Source organism: Lithobates pipiens, unplaced genomic scaffold, assembly GCF_037356315.1.
Source record: "Lithobates pipiens isolate NorthernLeopardFrog02 unplaced genomic scaffold, aLitPip1_a1.2 Scaffold_55, whole genome shotgun sequence".
NCBI classification, from domain to species: domain Eukaryota; kingdom Metazoa; phylum Chordata; class Amphibia; order Anura; family Ranidae; genus Lithobates; species Lithobates pipiens.
Window position 1 is genome coordinate 2545276 of NW_027507877.1, and position 21435 is coordinate 2566710.

Genomic DNA, 21435 nt, shown 5'->3' on the forward strand with positions numbered 1-21435 from the left:
TCGGTAACCAGGCACTTCTCAGGATGCCACTTGCCAGTCCTCCTCTGAAGAGTCCTCCCCCCGGTCACTTCCATGAGCTGTGTTGCCTCTCTAAGCCAAGAGCACACCCGGACACCTAGAATCCTCCCTCGGACCAGCTGGCTCCAAGACTCGAACAGACAGATCCCTACCCCAGATCAGACGGGTCTATCGGGCCTTCCACAGGAACATGTTGCAGAGAATTGAACACCCTGTGATGGGGACCCCTCATGGGGCTACCCCGGTCCTGGAACCAGACCCCACGGGCTCTCACAAACTCCTCTCCCCGAACATGTGACCCACACCCCTTAAGTATCCCTTCCCAGACTCCTCAGTGGGCCCTGGCACTCCCACGGACTGTTTCCGAGAAGGCTGATACCTAAACATCTAGCGAGACCTGGTTCTGGCCTGTCATGTGCACCTCACCGTTCACATGACCAGGCAGAACTTCAAACGCAGCCCGGCCAGACTGGTGTCAAGGCCTAACCTACACAATCAACCCTCAGAACCCCTACTGTTCTGAGGCAAAAGCTAAATTTGCATGCGTATTACATTTGATCCAAAATGTCTTCCGCTACAGATGCATTGGGTATAATTCAATAAGTTAGGCCCAGGGTTTGTGGATATATCTACAGAGACTAGGAGAAGCAGAAGTTTAAGGGAGGTAGTGAGCGTATGCTTATATAAGGGGACATGGTTTGGCATCCGTGTGTGTAAATTAGGAAGAAGTGATGTGTACAGTAAGAGGGAAGGAAATGGGGTGATATGTACAGGTTGAGGGGTGAAGGAAAGTGAGTTTAAGAAGATTCTGCCATTGTGAAAAACGAGTAGTAGAGTGCATGGTTTTCTGAGGGAGAGCTGAATGGGAAACGAGGTCACCTGCAGTCTGCTGATTAGTACAGTAGTTTGCTGTCTGTTTTGTGCAAATCGCTGAATTTTCACCTAATTAAATTTAATTTATTGGAAGAACCCCGGCATGCATCTCCTCTAAAAAAAAGTGCTCTTGTTTAATACTGTGGTGGGTGTGGATGGGATTTGCCAATTAATCAATCAGGAGCTAATATTCAGCAAACTTTTTACACCACAATCCAACAGGGCCGGGGGGGTAGGATTGTAAAGATACAGCAGCCCATAACTTGGGTAAAACCAATTAAACCTCAAAATAATGTGACCAGGTCTATAAATGGATGTTAAACAGCAGTAACACAAATTCAAAGCTTACCAAGGAGACATTTGATCAGTTGATCAGTTTAAGGTGGATGGGAATATAAATGCAGGTTTATAAATGAGAGAAATGATGATCAAGAGCAGAAGTGTCACTTAAAGAACCCCGGTTTGTTGGGAGAACCCCAGAATGCGTCTTCCTGGCCTGGCTTGCAGGGGAGATCTGGGAATAGATGTTTCTCAATCTCCTCCTGCTTAATAGATGGAGACACTTTTAGCAGTCTGGGGATCGCTGGTGAAGCACTGCAGGTGGCAGTAAAGAGGGGGTGGGGCTACTGTAAAGGCGATTGGGAGGTAGAAAAGCCATCTGGATCACTTTTACTAAATAGCTGAAAAAATAACTCAACTCAGTTGGCAGCTTCAGCCATGAGCTTGCTGTAACTACTCAGACTAGGCCGTAAAGTAGTTAACCGCTTCCTGACCAGCCGCCGCACTTGTACTATGGCAGGTTGGCTCCCCTGGGCGAGTCGTTGTAGCTGTACGTCAGCTATTTAAGATGCTGTAGCAAGCGCATACCTACAGTGTCCCTGGAGTCTGTGTGGGTACTATGACCCCCTGGACACCCACGATCGCTCGTGACAGCGAGAACCAATATCTGTGTGGTGCTTGTCTGTTGCAATGTTAGTCCTGCTAAAAATCACAAATTACTGGTATAAAAAAAGCAGGGGAACCATAAATCTTTCCCCTATTTTGTAGATGCTTTAACTTTTGTTCAACCAATCAAGATACACTTATTTATTTTTAATTTTGGTAAAAAAAAAAAATCTAGAATACATTGGCCTAAACTAATATCTAAGTTTTCAAAATGATTTCTTTATCATACTAAATATTGTGGGGGTTGGCTTTAAAAATTCTTATTTTTGCGCAAAAATAAACTGCAGAGGTGATCAAATACCACCAAAAAGGTCTAGTTGTGGGAAAACAAAGGACATACATTTTTCTTTGGGTACAACACCGCTCAACCGTGCAATTTATTTAAATTTTTTATTGAAATTAAAAGGATAACAGTTATACACAATTAAAGGTATGTAGTTGAACATTGGGATTTGCATAAAATATAAATTGAAAATGAGAGAAGAAATTAATCGGTACAGTCATCGCACTACCAGTACAGCAGACACTTGCGTCACAGGTCATAGTTGGCTACAAAAACATGTGTTAAGAGGTGGCAAGTTGGGGCATTGCTATCATGTAAGTGTCTAGCAGATGGGCACACAGATTCAGATATTTAACATATCATTGGAGGGCATGGAGTAGGAGCCAGGATTAAGTTCAGAATGGTCCCATAGATCCCAAATTTTATAAAACTGTGGGAGGGTATCATGGACTATTGCAGTGAGATGCTCGATTCGGCAAACTTGTTCCAGTCCCTGTAGGACTTGAGAGAGCGGGTGGTGTAGAAGAGCCATCACAAGGGGATGGCCCTTTTAGCCGCAAGTAAAATAAAAGTAGTGAGGTTTTTGGGTAAGTTTGGAGAGTCCAGAGATCGGCGGGCTCAAACCGTTCAATTTTCAGTTAAATTGACGCAGTGCTGTATCGCAAAAAAAAATGGCCTGGTCAGGAAGGGGGCAAATCCTTCCGGGTTGAAGTGGTTAAACAAATGGGGTAGAGATTTCATCAAAAGAAATGTGTTGAATGAATAACTTGCCTATGAAACGCCTAACTTACTACTTTAATGTTCCAGGTGTATGTCCTCTCTGTATGCTAAAAGTAACTGGTCGGACTTTTCATACATGAAAGATCTGGAGATTTGGTTATGTGAGCGAATGAAATTGGAAACTGACCGGGATTGGACAAAGCCATGGCAGAAGATCAAAGAGAAATTTCTTGGAGACTCGTACTCTCTGACAGATCTTTGGGCCTATACATTCGTGTTCTTCGTCGTGAATAAAGTACGAACATGCCAGGTCCTGGCCAAGTTTTTAAAACTAGGAGAACTTTTAGCTCTGAAGTAACTTGACTTTAGCTTCTTAAATAATGGAGGAATCAGTCTTTTTTATTTTTCTGTTAATCAATATCAGACTATTATTGCTTTTTAATGGAAAACAAAATACTGGCATTCAAATGACTATCTATTTATACACTGGTGCGCTGCAATCCAATAAACCCCTTCAATGAAGTGGGGAAAATTGAGTCAAATTGTGGATTGCGCCCCCTGTCTACCTTTTTTAGTTAAAAAAAGATCTATAGATATATAGAGCCTTGACTTTTGGGCTTACCGGTTACTTCCACTTGGCTGGTTCTTCCACGTCTAGGGATTGCCAGGGTTATTGCCCAACAACTTTAGACGCTGACACCAATAAAGTCCTTTAGAAAGGTTTTTATTTGCAGGGGTAACATCCAACAAACAGTCTCGTATGGGAACCGAGGGCAAGGGTGAAGACTCTAGCACCTTGAACTGCTAATTATCAGAGTCTCTAACACCACCCAGAGAGTAGACACTCGCAGCTGGGCACTTCAAAGCTGAACAAATCTCTAGTCAGATTATGGCAGTCAGCACTTTGATCCAGAACTCGTAAATTCTTTGACCTTGATTTGTAAAGGAAAGTGAACAGGAACCTTTTCCTAGAATGTTTTCGGTCTCCTTGCCAGTACTGGGAAAAGCTGTGGATTCGCTGATGTCCTTCACAACCCAGCAACCAGGCAGCTTGTTGGCCCTCCTCCAAAGAGTCCTCCCCGGTCACTTACACGAGCTGCGGTGCCCCTCCAAGCCTAGAGCACACCCGGACGCCTTGAATCCTCCCTCAGTTACTGCGCCTCGGACCAGCCGGTTCCCAGACTCAAAGACGGATCCCCACCCCAGACCAGGCGGGTCTATTGGGGTTAGCCAACCGAAGCATATTGCCGAGCGACAAGCGCTCCCATGACCAGGGAACCCTCGCGGGGCTACCCTGGTCCAGAATCAGTAACAGGTGGCTATCGCCTCATGAACGAACCCAGAACACGTGACTTCAACATCTTAAGTACCCTTTCCCAGACTCCTCAGTGGGGCCAGGTGCACCCACTGCTTGGCTCAGAGTGCTGATTCCAAAAACATCCAATCAGGCCTGGTTCTGGCCTGTCATGTGCACTTGACTGTACACATGACCAGACAGAACTCTAATACAGCCCAGCCAAACTGATGTCAAAGCTAAACCTACACAATTAACCCTCAGAACCTCTTTACTGTTCTGAGGCAAAAACTAAATTTGTACACGAGACACCTTGTCCGAAGTCTCATTGTTGCATATAAAATATACTTTTCCCAAGTCCGTCTTTCAGGACCGTAGAGACCCTGGCTCCTGCCCTCTTGGGGAAACACCGCCTTCAATTTGTCTCCGTCCCCTCAGTTATGGTGTTTCCTCCGGTGGGGAGACATCGCTAAGTAACCTTAGCTAAACAGTCAGCGAGACTAAGGCCATGTTATCTAGAGTGGAGGAGACAGTGGTCTCTATGGCTCCGCTCGGGTGTCCAATCGTCTATCGGACTACATTCAGCAGTCCAGTCGGCTGGGGACTCCCAGTGGTCCTCTAAGTAGCGCTGGTGTTTTTTAAACTTATGCTGCCCTCTATTTCTGTATTTCAGAAATCCACGAGCAACCCCCCCCCATGGTTCTAGGAAGAAGTGTCCATGTAGAGCCTCTATGGGGGATTCCTGGACCAAGGCACTTTGTAAGGAGTGTATTGAGGGGTTGGTTACAGAGCAGGCAGCAGAACAGTGTGCAGACCTGGTGGCTTCTGTGTAGGAACTCTCGAGTACTTTCCAGTCCTCAAACGCTTTTTTTTCAGTGGCCTCAGCCCCAGAGCACTCCTCCACCAGCACAGCAGAGTGTACCATCTAGCCCTGTGGATGTTCCTCCTGCGGGTGGGGAGAATCCAGGGGTTTCCCAAGGGGAATCCAAAAGGGCCTCACGGTATAAACTTTCCCTGGATGAAGTAGAGGAGCTCTTGGGAGCTATTCATACCATCTTGGGTGTACAAGAGGAAAGGAAGGCATTGTATCTCCACAATCAGATGTACAAGGGCCTGGGGGAACAGAAAAAAAGTGTTCCCAGTTAATGACGTCTTGATCGATGCCATCAAGAAGGAATGGCAGGATCCCCAAAAGAGAACCTTTCTTTTCTGGTGCATTGAAACGAAGGTTTCCTTTTGCAGAAGAGGAGGCTCTTGTCTGGAATAAATCTCCCAGGTTAGACGCTGCCTTTTCTCAGGTGTCCAGACATACTGATCTGGCCTTTGAGGACATGGGGGTACTTTCAGACCCTAGATCAAAGGATGGATTCACTTCTGAAAGCCTGGGACTCTTCACAGGGAAATCTTAAGCCTGCCATGGCAGCCACATTGGTGGCTCGTAATATAGAATATTGGCTTACCCAGATTAATGCGCACATTGAAGCAGGGATGGCAAATGAGACTATTCTATCCTCCTTTCCCATGCTGCTTAAGGGGGTAGCATACATTGCAGACACTGTGGCTGAGTCTGTGCAAATGTCTGCAAGGTCTACGGCTCTGACCAATTCAGCCAGGAGGGCCTTATGGCTAAAGACTGGGCAGGGAGACAGTGCGTCCAAAATAAAGCTCTGTGGGATCCCTTTCACTGGAGACTTGCTGTTTGGGCCAGGTCTTGAAGCAGTGCTAGATAGCACAGCAGACAAGAAGGCATTTCCCGTTTAAAAGGAAGCATGGGGAGCAGTCAAAGACTTGTCCTCAGAAAAGGTTTGAAGCCCCTAGAACTGATCGGCAGAAAAGTTAGGGGCTCAAGGGTAAAGGGCGTGGGGAGCTTTTTTTTTTTTTTTTTTTCCCCCCCCGCGCGCCCTCCTGAACAGCCCAAAAAGTCTCAATGACAAGGTCACGGTGGGACGAAGGTTGGGGGGCCTTCCTCCCACAGTGGGAGATCACCTCCAATCAGTTTTTGTTGAGAATAATCAGAGGCTACCGGTTGGAGTTTTCAGAGCTCCCCCGCTCTGAGACTCCTTGTCACCGAGCTGCCAAAATGTGCAGAAAAATCATTTGCCGCCCTTTCCTCTCTACAAGAGTTGGAGGAACAGGAGGTGGTGGTAAGGGTCCCAGCAGGAGAGGCAGGCAAAGGCTTCTATTCTCATAACTTTGTGGTTCGCAAGCCTTCGGGAAAGTTCAGGCTCATCCTGAACCTGAAGCCTCTGAATGTCTGTCACCTACAGGAGGTTTTGGATGGATTCAGTGTACTTGGTGAAAGCCCTTCTTCCACCAAACTGTTTAATGGCATCGATGGATTTAAAAGATGCATACCTGCATATTCCCATCAGAGAGCCACCGTTTCCTCAGATTGGCAGTGATTGGCACCTCCAGTTCAAAGCACTTCCCTTTGGGCTATCCTCCTCCCCCCCCCCCCCCCCCCCCCGGTATCTTCACCAAAGTGGTAGAAGTTCTGCCATTCCTGCGTCTGTGATCGCGTATCTTGCCCTTGCCGATCTTCTCCTGTTTAGCCTTTCTCCGGCGCAGTTGATTCAGGATCTCCAGGTTGTAAGACTTGTTAGTGAGCCTGGGGTGGCTTCTGCTTCTGAACCTGGAGAAGTCCAACTTAATTCCATCCCAAAGGGTCACTTTCCTGGGGTATGTGTTGGACTCAACAGAACAAAAGGTTTTCTTTCCATTAGAGAAAATCCAAAAGGTAGACAAAGCATTGTTTCTCCAGGGCAGCCGTCAGATCTCAGTGAGGAAGGTCATGTCTGCTCTGGGCTTGCTAACATCCACGCTCCTAGCAGTTCAGTGGGCAGGGTTACATTGCCATCCTCTGCAACTATTCATCTTGAAGGTTTGGGACCACAGCCAGGAGCCCCTGGACTCTCTGGTTTCGGTTCCAACTCAGGTCAAGAGGTCCCTTTGGTGGAGAAAGGGGGCAAATTTGTTGCAGGGTCTAGAATGGATTTTACCAGTATCCAGGGTGGCTACAACCGATGCAAGCAGCTCAGGTTGGGGTGTGCACCTAGACTCCTCCCAGGTACCTTGTACCAGACTGAGGAGGGAGTCAGAGATCCTCGAATTGGAGGGAGCTTGGAGCAGGAGATCTGGCACTCGGGGCTTTTCAGAGGAAACTCCGGGGACATCATGTGAAAGTCCAGTCGGACAATTCCTCAGTAGTGGCTTGCGTCAACAGGCAGGGGTGCACCAGGAGCGGATCCTTATGGGCCCTAGCAAAAGCCATCCTCAGGTGGGCCGAAGCAAATGTCCTGTCCCTTTCAGCGATGCATTTGAAGGGGTAGCAGATTTCCTCAGCAGGAGAACATTGAGAGAAGGCAATTGGGTTCTCAAGCAAGAGGTTTTTGAAATGATCACCCAAAGGTGGGGGATTCCTTCGATAGACCTCTTTGCCTCGAGGGAAAACGCAAAGGTAGCCATCTTTTCCATAAACAGGGGGGACAGGGCATTGGAGGTGGATGTACTAGCACAGAGTTGGGGATTCTCCAGGTGCTATGCTTCCCCTCCCGTTCTGATCCCTGCAGTGTTGAAGTTTCAGGCAGAGAACATTACTCTTATTCTAATCGTGCCACACTGGCCAAGGCGGCCGTGGTTCTCCATTCTGAAGGGCCTGTCTGTGGAACCCCCCCCCCCCCCCCCGGTTTCTCCCAGTCCAGGAGGATCTTCTTTCTCAGGGTCAAATCTGCTGTGGAACCTTGCAGCTTGGCTACTGAGGAAGAATTTGAGGGGCAAAGGGTTCTCGGATCGTTTAGTAGCCACTCTCCTAAGTTGCAGGAAAAAGGAAACGCAGACCATTTACTTGAAGGAATGGAGGCGATTCAATAGCTGGTGCTCAGAACTCCTTTGTGCGCAGCTCAGTAGCCGTTCTAGAGTTCCTGCAGGCAGGGGCAGATAAAGGTCTAGCCTCTGGAACCTTTTAGGGTCGGGTATCCGTTTTAAGCTTATTTCTGGAAAGGCATCTAGCAACAGACCCTTGGATAGTGAGGTTCTTTAGAGCCTTAAGTAGGCAGGGACCTGTTACAAATTCCCCACACAGAGTAACTGTGAGGACTTAGTGTTGTGGCACCAGCACCACAACCACCAAAGGTCAATTTTTCTACCACTGTTCAACAATGGCATGTAATAACTATTCTTGATATAATCGTTCACAGCAGGGTGCTCCAGCGCCCACCAAGAGTCACTTTCAGGGCTTACAATGTTGTGGCAAAACCAACACCTTGTTCCGCCATTTCTGCAGAGCATATAAGGCAGGCCCCTACTTTCAAACATCCAATTTACAAACATCTCCTACTTGCAAACGGAAGGAGACAACAGCAAGTGAGATGGAAAAAGATGGACGACAAAACAAATTATACAGGGGTAATAACCCTTCCCTATGTTTTCCAAAAAGCTTAAATAGTTTTTTTGACTGGAGCTACTCTTTAAAAATGTACCAGTTGAAAATTACAAACAGATTCAACTTAACACAACAAACCTACAGTGTTGTTTGCACCGCCTGTATACTGCTGTTCTGAGTATATAGGGCCTGGGGGCCACACTTATTTCCTTTTTTTTAATATGGGTACGGGGTTCCCCTTAATATCCGTACAAGACCCAAAGGGGCTGGTAATGGGCAGGGAGGGCTACCCATACCATTTTTCTCAATGATTTTCAACCATATTGCAGGAACCAGATATAACATTAAAACCGCAAGCAGTTTTAAATGACTTTTCCGTTAAATGTCATTTTGTGCAGGGACTGTTCTAAACACGGGAAACACGTGGCACTTCACAGGCATACTATAGACCCCCCCCCCCCCCCCCGGCACCATATTTAAAGCAATATTTCACTTTTTTTTTTTTTTTCCCACTTTAATCATCATTAAAATCAGTGCTCCCACCAAAACGGCCATTTTTAAAAACATTTTAGGCATTGACCCATGTCCCCTGGGGCAGGAGCCAGGTCCCCAAACCCTTTTTAGGGCAGTATCTTGCATATTAGCAGTTAAAATTGGCACTTTTAATTTGGAACGTTCGAGTCCCATAGACTTCAATGGGGTTCTAACATTCGAACGGACCCCACTTTCGTACGAAAGTTTTGGTGCGAACCGAACCGGGGGGTGTTTGGCTCATCCCTATTCATGACCTTGCCTTTAAATTAACCTCAGCTGTCCTCTTGGCTTGTACCATCCAACTATCAAACACTTTTTTGCCATGCTACAATTTAAAAAGAAGAAAACAGCTGAGCCCTGGGGGGGTTCATGCCACACCACCAATGATGCTAAGCCTTGAGGGGGTGCACGCCACAGATGCTGAGCCTTGGGGTACCCTAGCATACACTAAAACAACTTCTGCTATTTCTTCTGCAGATTCATGACGAAAAGCTGTCCAGTCACAAAGAGATTTGCGATATCGGTGAAGACCCGTATCCCATCTATTCTGCTGTAAGAAGCCATAAAATACATAAAAACAAATCAGGTGCGTTTACTGCAATGGTCTCTTTATTCCTCACTGTATGATTCCCATAAAGCCATATACTATATTTTATTACAGAATTTACAAGCCTCTTCCCTGGGGGGGCTGATGTCATCCAGATTAAGCCCTGCTGATCAGACACTAAGTGGATGTAGAGAGCTGCTTATCAAGCTAGTGGAGCACTAAAGCTGGCCATACACTAGTACATTTCCCAATAACCTTTCCTTTATAAATACTCCACAGTACATTCCATCAGTTAGTCATTCAAAATTTGTTTTCTAGAACTATCCTCACCTCCACGCCAGCCATGTGGTGTCCATGAGCCCATTCAGCCACTCCTTTTTTTTTTTTTTTTTTTTTTTTTTTGTCACTTTGATTGGTAGGGCCAGGATGAAGTCCCTCCCACACAGATTAATCTCAACATGCCAAAATTGTTCTGTACCTATCTCCGTATACATTGGAGGTAAGAATACTTTAATCCCAAAGGGACGCAGTAAAAATCCTCAGTAGTATATCGGGGAGGGATGGAATTGCACACCAAGAGATGCTCAATTGTAAATGTGACGGGAAGGATTCAACTCCATTCCCTCTCCAAGCCCATGATGGATGACATTTTAGTGTGGTGGTCCCCCCCCCCCCCCAAAAAAAGGCGATGGAGCTGAAGCCTTCCTATCACCTGCAATGGACCAGCTCTTGGTGTGCCCTTCCATCTCTCCCTGGTATGCTTCTGAGTAATAGGCAAGGCCAGCCCTGTGGGAGCTGCACCTGATGGGGATTGAATCACCAGGTGACTGGACTAGTGGAGCTTTGAGTGGTGCTACATGTTTGTTTGGGTGCAGATGGTAAAAATCCTCTTCAGAAATATTTAAAGCTTTCCTGCCCAGCACCTGGAGCCCCTTTTTTTTAGTAGGATCTGTATGCCTGGGGGTGGGGAATGATCAGCCCATCATTTGACAACTATGCATGGCTATCAAACTGCTAATGTGATAAAAAGCCGGTCTCGTTGACGCCCGATCATTTGTACGGAGTGAGAGCCGTCTTTGACACCCTAGTTAAGGTGCTGGGAATGTGCAGTGAGCATGTTCTCTACACAGAAAGGGGCATGTGGGCGTTAGTCTTCCCACTTTGCTGCCGCACACATGCGTTATTTTGGGTGGCAAGAGACCAAGTAGGGGTTCAATTTTGGAATAAATGGAATTTCTGGAGTGAGAAACATTCACTGATTGAAATGTCTTCATTGGAGAGAATTTCCATCCTGTTTGACTTTTCTCATTACTGCCTCAAATAACTTCAACTTGACACCACCAATCCTTAAATGTGTGGGTTCCCCCCCCCCCCCTCCTTGTCCTTGATGAAGCTTGGCAGGTAACTGTTTGCAATGAAGAGGAAATCGAGATGACTCTTCATTGTGTATAGGACACATCATTCTCTGGCTGGACAATAACTGGAGCAAAATCTCATTTCAGAAGCTTGGTTTGAGTTCACTCCACACAAGTCCGGATTTCCTGCTTATGATCGCTATATAAAGACGGAGCATCTGGGATGTAGGTTTAAAGAAGGCCGTTTATTGGAGGAGCTGCCTGAACATGACTTGATGTATCTTCAAGGTGAGCCGGGTCAAAATATCTTACCTGTGCTATCTTAATGTCACAAAATCAGATGCGTTTAAGATGTTTTTCCTATGCAAATTTTTTATTTTGAGAGATTGCATGCTAAAATGATGAGCTTAGTGGTTGTATGGGTGTTGGTTTAAAAAAATAAAAATAAATAAATAAAAAAATAATGAAAAAAAAAAAAAACTTGGCAAACCAAGTCATACTTGCTCTGTGAAGTGGTTTCACAAGTAGAAGCCCCAATCTTCCTCTTGTATCCCCCCCCCTCTAGCACTCTGGGCTCCACCCTCAGGCCACGCTGCTTGCTATGGGGTTGACTCTCCCAAGCCTTGCTCTGCTCATAAGGCACACAGCCAGGTTTGCCCTTGCCCCCCACATTTGAGTGGCTCTGACTTCAGTGGGAGCCAATGAATTCTGCCATGTCTGAGCCAATGAGGAGCGAGGGCCAAGATGCTTAACAGCTCTTCACTAACATTGGCTGCTCCCTAGAGGTCAGAGGCACCAGGAGCCGGAGAGCTTTAGTCAGACCCTTCTAAACCTTTATCTTCTCCCCAGCCACTCCCTCCTAGAGATTGGTAGTCGGATATATATTCATAACCCATTGCTTGACCCTCCCACACCATTTCTGGAATGTTTTTTCAGAGGCAGGCAGGAGTAATCAGCCACCAGGCTTAGGAATAGACCTGACCAGATCTGAATTGCTTCTCAACTGAATACAGAGCCAAAGTCTACATTTATCCAGCCTTTGGCACAGCGCTACAGATCTATACATATACCATGGCTCTATCAAATGACCATCTGAAATCTGTCCTTGAGAGTTGGAGAGAGAACCCATAATTAAATATGAATGTGTGTACGGCTATTAAAATACTAAAGTCCTTTACAATTCATAACTGATCCTCTTTCTATTCATCACTAATGCATTTTTTTATTTATTTTTTTTCTGCAGGATTGTGGGGCAGTGCACCCGGCGCTGATTGGATTTGGTTGGCCATTTGTGGTAGGTAATTAAGTATTCCCAGCTTAACATACCTCCCCACCAATCCCCCTAACTGATGTAACAATTGGGAGAAGATCAAAGTGCAGGTCCCATACGGGTCCCACTGTGTTTCCCAAGTACTATTCCCTATTTAGTGCATGGCAGCCAGACAGTATACAGCATTTCACTCAACAACCAAGCAGACAGTGTCCTTTTTGTGGTTTTCATATTTGTAGAACTGGGAAAGGGATGAAGGTGAGCCTTGGCACACCCAGAACTACAAACTTGGTTGAGGACACCATCTTTAAACCGTTGACTATGGTTTTCAAGGAAGAAAAATGAACAATTCAGTCTATGGGGTTCCCACTCTGGAAACAGCCCAGGCCAGCAAATCTGGAACATTTTCCAAGAAAAAAAAACACAACAGCGCAATTGGTCTCTCGCCAAGATTTTTCTCAGGCTTCTACTCGCTGTGCCCTTGTATTCATGAATGCCTTCTTCCAGTATCGGCCAGACCCTGTACTGTTCACGGCCAAATCCTCAGATGACTTTTCTCCAACTGTTCCTGCAGATTTGCTAGTTGGACGGCCAAATCCTCAGATGACTTTTCTCCAACTGTTCCTGCAGATTTGCTAGTTGGTTCCTCAATTCTCCTTGGGCAGAACTGCACAGAAGCTCCTGCAGACTTCTCTGGATCGCCATGGAGGGCATGATAGTCCTTCCAGGCTGGGTCACTCTCCAGCAGGCAAAGGACCCTGCTGTTCAGGTCTTGGACCATTTATACCCCCCTGCTGATCACTCTCCCGACCAAGGATTGGCTGAGGCTGTATGAATGATCTGCCCCTTCCAGCCCACTATGTACCTGTACCTTTTCGGGAAAGTAGGTGGGCCTGCAGAAGCCAGAATATAACACTAAAACATGGTGCCAGTGATGCTCAAAAATGCACTACATTTACTTATACCTAGTGGGACCTAACTAGGAGGGTGCTACGCAAAAAAACTTGCATTTCTAGGGCCCATTTTAATTTATCTAAATGTGGTTGCACAACATGCTGGTCCCATGTCCTCCAACCCCCTTACTGCACAGAGGCAGGTTCCTTTATTTGGGTATAAAACCAACAAAATAGTCAGCATTATAGGTAAGGGGGTCCTCTAGACAATCAAGTCCTAATGAGGCTCAGAGTAGGCAACTCTTCAGTCTTAGCAGTCGGTGTTGGAGACTTCCACTTGATCATCTCCACCATTACACTGAACGGACTTGCTGCCTTCTTCAATTCAAACCAATACTAGAAGACAATCATAAGAAGGTTGTACCAGCCTAGTGCATTACCATAGGACTTTTATTGAATAAATCACCCTTGAAACATAAGCTGCACCCCATGTGGTGAATGTGTCTTGTGATGGGAATTCTTACATGTACTTGACTCTTTATCCTTTGAGTATATGAGAATTTTATTTATTGAATAGTCCTACAGTAATGCACTAGGCTGGTGTGCCGCCACCTTATGCTTTGTTTCCTTTGGGTTTCCACATTGGTGCCTGGATAATACAGACATTGGGTTTTTTTCAGGATCCAGAAGAGCAAAGACTGGTGGTTGTGGGGGTCTGCGGGCAGGGGGCTTATCAGAATCTTGAAGCCCCCTTTAACAAGGGGATCCCCAGATCCTGGCCCCCCTGTTTGTGAAATGGTAGGGGTATTTTTGTACCCCCTTACCATTTCAAAGAGTAAAAATGGTTAAGACAAACACGCTTTTGAAAAATTCCTTTATTAAAAATAAAAAAGATTCCAGTGGTGCAACCAAAGATCGTTACAAACTGAGAGATCGGTTCCGGAAATGGCATCAAATGTGGTGAATTTGTCAAGCACTGTCCTGAATTCTGCTGAAATATCGCTGTTGTCTAAAGGACTGAATTTTTGTCCAGATAGGCATTTTGATTTATTCGGGACAGTTTTAGATATGAATAAATTTGTGCGTTCTCTCACCTTGAAAAAGCATTATTTTGGTGGTACTGATGGGTCAGCTGTGGATTCTGGAGATTGCGATCCTGCGACCGCTGCCATTATGGGTGAGTCTTGTTCCCCTCCTAGCTTTTCTGATCAATGTGCTCTTTGCGATTTGGAAGATTTGGCTATTGAGTATGCACCATCCCTTTTCGATTAAGGTCAGACTTCTACCCGATTGGCTCCAGGGGCAAGGACATGGACCTTTTTCAAAAGCTAGTAGAGAAAGACCTGACTCATCTGGCTTGCGGTCGCAGAAGTCGCTCCAGACCCAATAATTTATCTAGTGTGGAAAAAGAGGCTCTTACCCATCTGAGTGCCAACAAATGTATTGTGATAAAAAAATGCCGATAAGGGGGGCTCTGTTGTAGTGCTAGATTCATGTACGTATAGGGATGAAGCAATCCGCCAACTGTCGGATGACAAAACTTATTTGAAGTTAAAGGGGGATCCTACGTCCACCTTTAGGAAGGATCTTAATGCACTTTTGGATAGAGCAGTCACAGCAGGCATTTTCACTCAAGTTGAGAGAGAGAGATATGTTTATCCCTGATGCCCCGATTATGCCCATTTTTCATCATTTACCCAAGCTGCACAAGGGTTGTCAACCCTTGTCAGGTAGACCTATAGTGGCAGGCATTGGGTCACTGAATGAGCGCTTGGGGGAGTGGGTTGATTACCAGTTACAGCCACTGGTTTCTGATCTACCCGGTTTTTTGAGATACTAAGCAGCTTTTGTCTGATATTCAATCTATGAAATGGGATTCGGATTTTGTGTGGATTACTTGTGATGTGGCTAGCCTTTATTCATCTATCCCCCACTCTCTAGGGATTCAGGCCGTAGCCTTTTTTCTTAGACATCATATCCAACACTCCTTGGTGCACCAAGAGTTTGTTTTATGTTGTTTAGAGTATTTATTAACTCACAATTTTTTTAGGTTCGACGGGGACTACTATCTCCAGAAGTGCGGGGCCTCGATGGGCGCTAAATTCTCCCTTGCTAATTTGTACATGGGTTGGTGGGAGAGGTCCCGCATTTTTGGCGCTGGTTGTCCCCATCGCTCTGAGATTAAGCTTTTCCGTCGCTATATAGACGACTTAATCTTTGTGTGCACCAGGAGTGTTGGTGAATTAGATGAATGGCTTCTGTATCTTAATGACAACACCCTCAATCTTAAATTTACAGGTGTTATGGACCCTAAACAAATTGAATTTCTAGATGTTGTTCTGATGGGTGAGGGGGAATCTATTTCCTCCAAACTTTTCAGGAAGCCTTCTGATGGTAATGCCTTGTTAAGGGCTGATTCAGGCCATCCAAGGCATACCATTAAGGGCATCCCTGTGGGACAGTTTTTGAGGTTAAAACGGGTATGTAGTGATGAATCATCTTTTTTGAAAGAAGCCTCTGCTATGAAAAAGCGTTTCATAGAGGTTATTCAGCCCCTGTACTTGATAGGGCGTTTAATATAGCCCTTAATACGGATAGATGTCATCTCCTTCGTGATAAGGTCAAGAATGGAGATGGGAGAAGGCGGGTATCTGAGAAATCCTTAAAAAATTCCGGTGTTTTCCACGCCTTATAGTTTAGAGTTTAGTAAAATTAAAGGGATCGTGGGGAAATATTTGCCTATTCTCTACAATGATCCTGTCTATGCTCAAATTCTATCTAAGGGTATTAGATCAGTCTCCCGCAGGGCCCCAACTATTGGTGGCATGTTGTCTCCCAGCCTCTATTCGAGCGGCATTCAACGCCCCAATTGGTTAGTTTTAAAGGATCGTTTCGATGTGGGGGCAATAATTGTCAATGTTGCCCCCACATTTTACGAGGCAATACCATCCTTTCTAGGTCTCTAAATAAGGATTTCAAAGCCATGGCCTTTATTAACTGTAACACTAAATTTGTTTTTTGTTTTTTTTCCACAAAAATTTTTTTATTTTTCAAAGATAAAGTAATCACATACATGTCATAGCAAACTGGTACAGAAAGGTAACAACAAATACTGTGCGGTACAATGACAAAGCATATTGAGGCTAAACATTTGAGTTACTAGACATGAAAAGATATAGTACACAATGTACTACGTAAATATAATTAATAAACGGGTATAACCAGTGTATTTACTACCAACAGTTACGAACTCCCGGGAGGCTCCAATCTAGTGGTGGCTAGCGTAATCAAGAGTGGACTATGGCCACCGGGACGCCAAAACTCGGCCCCCCTACGGCCTCAGAGGGAGCATAAGACTAGCAGATAAGTTTATGAGGGTCGACGCGCCTCCCGGTATCATTCCCTCACGAAGTGAGGGGTTTTGTCATTGGGTAGTGTGCCAATGAAGTGGAGAACTCTATAGGGAGTTGAAAGAGAAGAGGGTAAAAGTGGGGAAGGGAAGGTAATACATGGGGAAGAAGGGAGCAGGGGGGTCCATAAGAGGGACCCTAGAAGGGCAGTTGTATGGGGATAGGGGGAAAAGTGGGGTATAGGGAGAGAAGGGAGGATGGGGGGGGGGCCGCTCCTCTTCCCGGCCCCATTACAACATCTAGGTCCAGCCAAAGTTCATCTCTGGTGGCTTACAGGTATAACTATTACTGTGGGAAGTAAGATTTATATCTTCCCGTGGACTTAAAATGCGTCCAGCAGGCCCATATGGTGGAGAATTTCTGTATGCGATCTTGGGATGTATAGATCAATTCCTCTATTTCTTCAATTTTAGCGATCCTTGTCAGCCAGTCTCTAATGGTAGGGGTCTTATTGGAGCGCCAGAGCGGAGGGATGCAAAGTCTAGCGGCATTGACCATGTGCATGGCCAGTGATTTGTGGTATGACCGTTTGGTCAGAGAAGTGTGATGGAGGAGATACTGAGCAGCATTAAAATCAAGGGTGTATGTGGTAACTTGTGCTATAATGGCATGTACTTCTTTCCAAAATGGTTGAAGCATGGTGCATTCCCACCATATGTGGAGCATAGAGCCTTCTTCTTTATTACACCTCCAACACACGTTCGGGATTGAGGGAGAGAATTTATGTAAGCGAGAAGGTGTCCTATACCACTTTGTGATAATCTTGTAGCCATTTTCTTGAATGGCTACATTCAGTGAGCCTGTATGTGCATACGTGGCGATAGTACTCCAGTCATCGTCTGTGAAGGAGATTTGCAGGTCCCTACCCCATGATGCTTTAGGAGGGTCAGTCTGGGAAGTGTGGGAATCGTCTTGAAGGATAGAATAGATCTGGGATATTAGATGTCTTTGCGGTGTGGTTTGGGAATGCAGCAATTCAAATGGGGTGAGTCGTCTTGACCAAACGTCAGTATGATTCTGGGAGGTAAAGAAGTGCCTTAATTGCCTATAGGTCCAGAAGGGGAACTCCCTCGTGAGCGAGGTATTTTTGAGTGCCTCATAGGATCTTAGTTTTCCTTTGTGAAAGAAGTGCTGAGCCAAAACGTCATCATGTGGCCATTCTTGCATAAGAAACGTGGTCGACTCCCCAGGAGAGAAGTCAGGGTTTCCCCTCAAGGGGGTCAGCGGGCCCAAGTGTGAGGAGAGATGGTGGGAGGTCACCGCTTTCTTAAAGACCAACAGTGAGGTATGAATAAGCGGATGGGCCTTAACGGGGTGGGGCCAGTGCTTCGGTGAGAGCCAGGGAAGGGCGTGCAGTGGGTAACCTGAGAAAGAGCTTTCCAAGGCTACCCAAGTTTTCCCTTTTCTGTGAGCTTTCCAGTCCACTAGTCTCGTCAGGTGGCATGCTAGGTAGTAATGGTATAGGTCAGGTAGGGCAATGCCACCTTTAGTCTTAGGGCGCGTCAGGCGAGTGTATTTAATACGGGGAGCGGTGCCCCTCCAAATAAACAGTGTGCATAACTTCTTGTAAGTCAGGAAAAAAGATGGGGGCAATTGGATTGGGATTGTCTGTAGGAGATATAATATGCGTGGAAGAATTATCATTTTTATTAAGGCAGATCGGCCAAACCAGGACACATTAAGGTTCGCCCAGCTCTTCAGGTCAGCTTGGACTCTGGCTAGAGCCGACAGGTAGTTGTGGGCGTAAAGACCCGCCATTCCCTTGGTGAGTTGAATGCCAAGGTAGGTAATCGCTTCTTTCTTCCACTGAAAGGGGAAGGAATCTTGGCAATGGGATACGTCTTGTGGGGGGAGAGAAATGTTGAGGGCGTGGGATTTAGAATAGTTAATTTTGAGGTTGGACAAGAGTCCAAAATTCTTAATGTCCTCCAGGAGGTTAGGTAAAGATGTCCGGGGCGTTTGGAGGGTCAGTAAAATATCATCCGCGAAGGCGGCAACTTTGTATTCCCTACGGTTAATAAAGATCCCTTGGATGTCTGTGTTGGCACGTATTCTGTTAAGAAGGGGTTCCAACGTTAGTACAAATATCAGGGGGGATAATGGGCACCCCTGTCGGGTGCCATTACTGATGGGGAAGGCGTTTGACAGGAGGCCATTGGCTCTCACCCTTGCAGAAGGGTTCGTATAAAGGGCGTTGATATATGCGAGCATACGGGAGGGAAGGCCAATGACCCTCAAAACCTCCCGCATATAGTCCCAGGCCACCCTGTCAAACGCCTTCTCTGCGTCAAGCGAAAGAAGGAATCCCTCGGTCTCTCTTGTAGAGAGCCAGTGTTGGATATTTAAAGTCCGGATAGTATTGTCCCTAGCCTCTCTCCCCGGAACAAACCCTACCTGGTCGGGGGAGACGAGGCCAGGGACAAGAGGTGAGAGTCTATTTGCTATTATTTTAGCATAGAGCTTGATATCCACGTTCAATAGGGAAATGGGCCTGTAATTAGAGACCTGAGAAGGATCTTTACCCTCTTTGGGGATAACGGCTATATGGGCACCCAACATATGCCCCGCAGGGGTGGTGGGGTTCGCTAGAGAGTTCAGAGTCGTCAGCAGTCGCGGAGAGAGTATATCAGAAAAGCTTCTATAATAGATAAGGGGAAAGCCATCAGGGCCCGGACTCTTGCCCGGCTTCATTTGTTTGATGGCGAGGGACAATTCCTCGGTGGAGAGCGGTTGATCTAAGTTCGCGGTTTGCTGAGGGGTAATGGGGTTGGGGCTATACTGAGATAAGAAGTCTCTTATTTGGGAAAGTCGGTCAGGAGGCCCTGCGTTTGCCTCTGGTAGGTTGTAGAGTGTAGAATAGAATTTTTCAAAGTGAGATGTTATGTCTTCTTTTTTAGAGAGAAGAGATTCCTGATTATCCCGAAGAGAGTGAATTATAGTCGAGGTTTTAGCTGTTTGAATAGTGCGCGCTAACAGCCGTCCACTTTTGTTGCCGTGTTCATAGAACACTCTATTTTGAAGGACATATCTACGCCTGGTTCGTTTGCCCAATTCATCTAACAAAGAGGAACGGGCATATAAGAGGTCTTGCAGTGTGGTTTGCAGAGTCGATTGTTTATGTGCTGCTTCAAGTCGCTTGATTGTGCTAAGAAGGGATGCGATCCTTTCCTGGTGTTGCCGTTTGGCCTTAGCAGCCATGGAAATAAGCTCCCCTCGAAGTACACATTTATGTGCCTCCCAGAGTGAAATGGGTGATACGTCAGGGGAGGTATTTTCCTGAAAGTAAAGGCGTAGTTTGGCGTCTAGGTGTCGTAAATTTTCTGGGTCTTTTAAAAGGGAAGGGTTTAGCCTCCAGGTCTTGGAAATCGTCTTAGAGTCAGGGAAAGTAAGGGTCATTGTTATGGGGTGGTGGTCGGAAAGGAACATTGGTTCTATCGTAGCTTGAGAGAGGAGTGAGAGGTCGGTCTGGGAGAGAAATATGTAATCTATTCTGGAGTATTTCTGATGTGGGTGGGAATAAAAGGTGTAGTCTTTGTCCACTGGGAACATGGTGTGCCAAGTGTCGTGGAGAGTCAAGTTCTGCAGTTGAATTCTAATCTGTCTTAGAGCTCGGTAGGGCAATGTCGAGGCTCCCGTAGAGGAGTCCAGGACTGGGTTGAGTGGAACATTGAAGTCTCCCCCCAGAATTAGGATACCTTCCTTAAATGTGGACAAAAGATCACAAGTCTTCCTAAAGAAGGCCACTTGATGTTCATTTGGACAGTAGATATTAGCCACCGTGATAGGTTTAGAAGCGTATGTGCCTTTGATAAAGATATATCTACCATCCTGATCGCTCATGGTATCAGTTAGTTGGAAATCAGCAAGTTTGGAAACAAGTATAGATACCCCCTTAGTCTTGGAAGTAGGGTTGGTGGAGTGAAACGTGCGTTTGTATATATGGTTCGTCAGCTTAGGAATCGCATCGGAGCGGAAGTGTGTTTCCTGCAGCATGATAAAATGTGCCTTATGTTTAGACAGGGCAGAAAGAACCTGTGATCTCTTCTCCGGGAGGTTCAGACCCTTCACATTAAGAGAGGCATTTCAGAGAGAGCCGTGTCTGCGTGTTCGAGACTTCCCTCATCGTGCTAGACTGCAAGGATCTGGGATTATGGTCGTGAGGAGAGGTGAGTATGGATCTTATAGGAAGTGGAAATTAGCTATGCGTCTCAAGAATGGGGGGATCAGGAAGAGGAGCGGCCCCGCGTAGGACAAAAAAAAGGGGGGGGGGGGAAGAGGCGTAGAGAGGGAGAGGGGGAGGAAAGAGAAGGGGGGGCAAGGGCAGAAAATGGAAAGGAGAGTAAGGGGGGGGAAAGGAAGGACAGAGGGGGAAGAAAGATTTCAGGAATCCAATTAGATTTCTGACAGGGATTTATACCGGAGGTGGGCGTAGGCGTGCCTATCCACCTAATGGGGGAGAGCCGGATGGTCAGCACGGGTCAATGCGACCGTCTGTGTGGGGACAGTGAGCTCGGGGAGGGTCAGGAGAAGTAGCACCGAGAAGGACAGGTATGGCAAACAGTTAAGACAGAGGGGTGTACGCATCGTACAGGGCAGTACTCAATAAGAGATAGTGGTATGGGGACTAAGTCGCATTGTAGGGTGCTTAGCTTAGCCGTCACCGGCTGTGTGTAAGAGCAGTCCCTCGAAACCAGACATGAGGGCCTGTTCAGTATACAACAGTGGCGGGAGGTCGTCATATAATTATGTGGTGCATGGTAGTCTAGGGGACACATATAGGTAACCAGTATTGAAATTCAAATGCATCCTAAACAAAAACATAAACATACAAAGGCAAAAGTGCCAAAGGCATAAATAAATAACCTAACATAAAGTACGCCTATTTCAGGCCCCATAAATATAGGGAGAGAAA

General features: G+C 46.2%; 1 protein-coding gene across 2 annotated transcripts in view; it reads left to right on the plus strand.

Annotated features, from left to right (window-relative positions):
• The window catches only part of LOC143957716 (cytosolic phospholipase A2 gamma-like), a 138052-nt gene that overhangs the window by 29870 nt on the left and 86747 nt on the right, over positions 1–21435 (plus strand). For both annotated transcript variants that reach the window (XM_077467414.1, XM_077467413.1), the window contains 4 exons: positions 2927–3134; positions 9526–9634; positions 11098–11238; positions 12194–12244. In XM_077467414.1, the coding sequence (XP_077323540.1) occupies positions 2927–3134; positions 9526–9634; positions 11098–11238; positions 12194–12244 (509 nt within the window). The remainder of the gene's footprint in view (positions 1–2926; positions 3135–9525; positions 9635–11097; positions 11239–12193; positions 12245–21435) is intronic.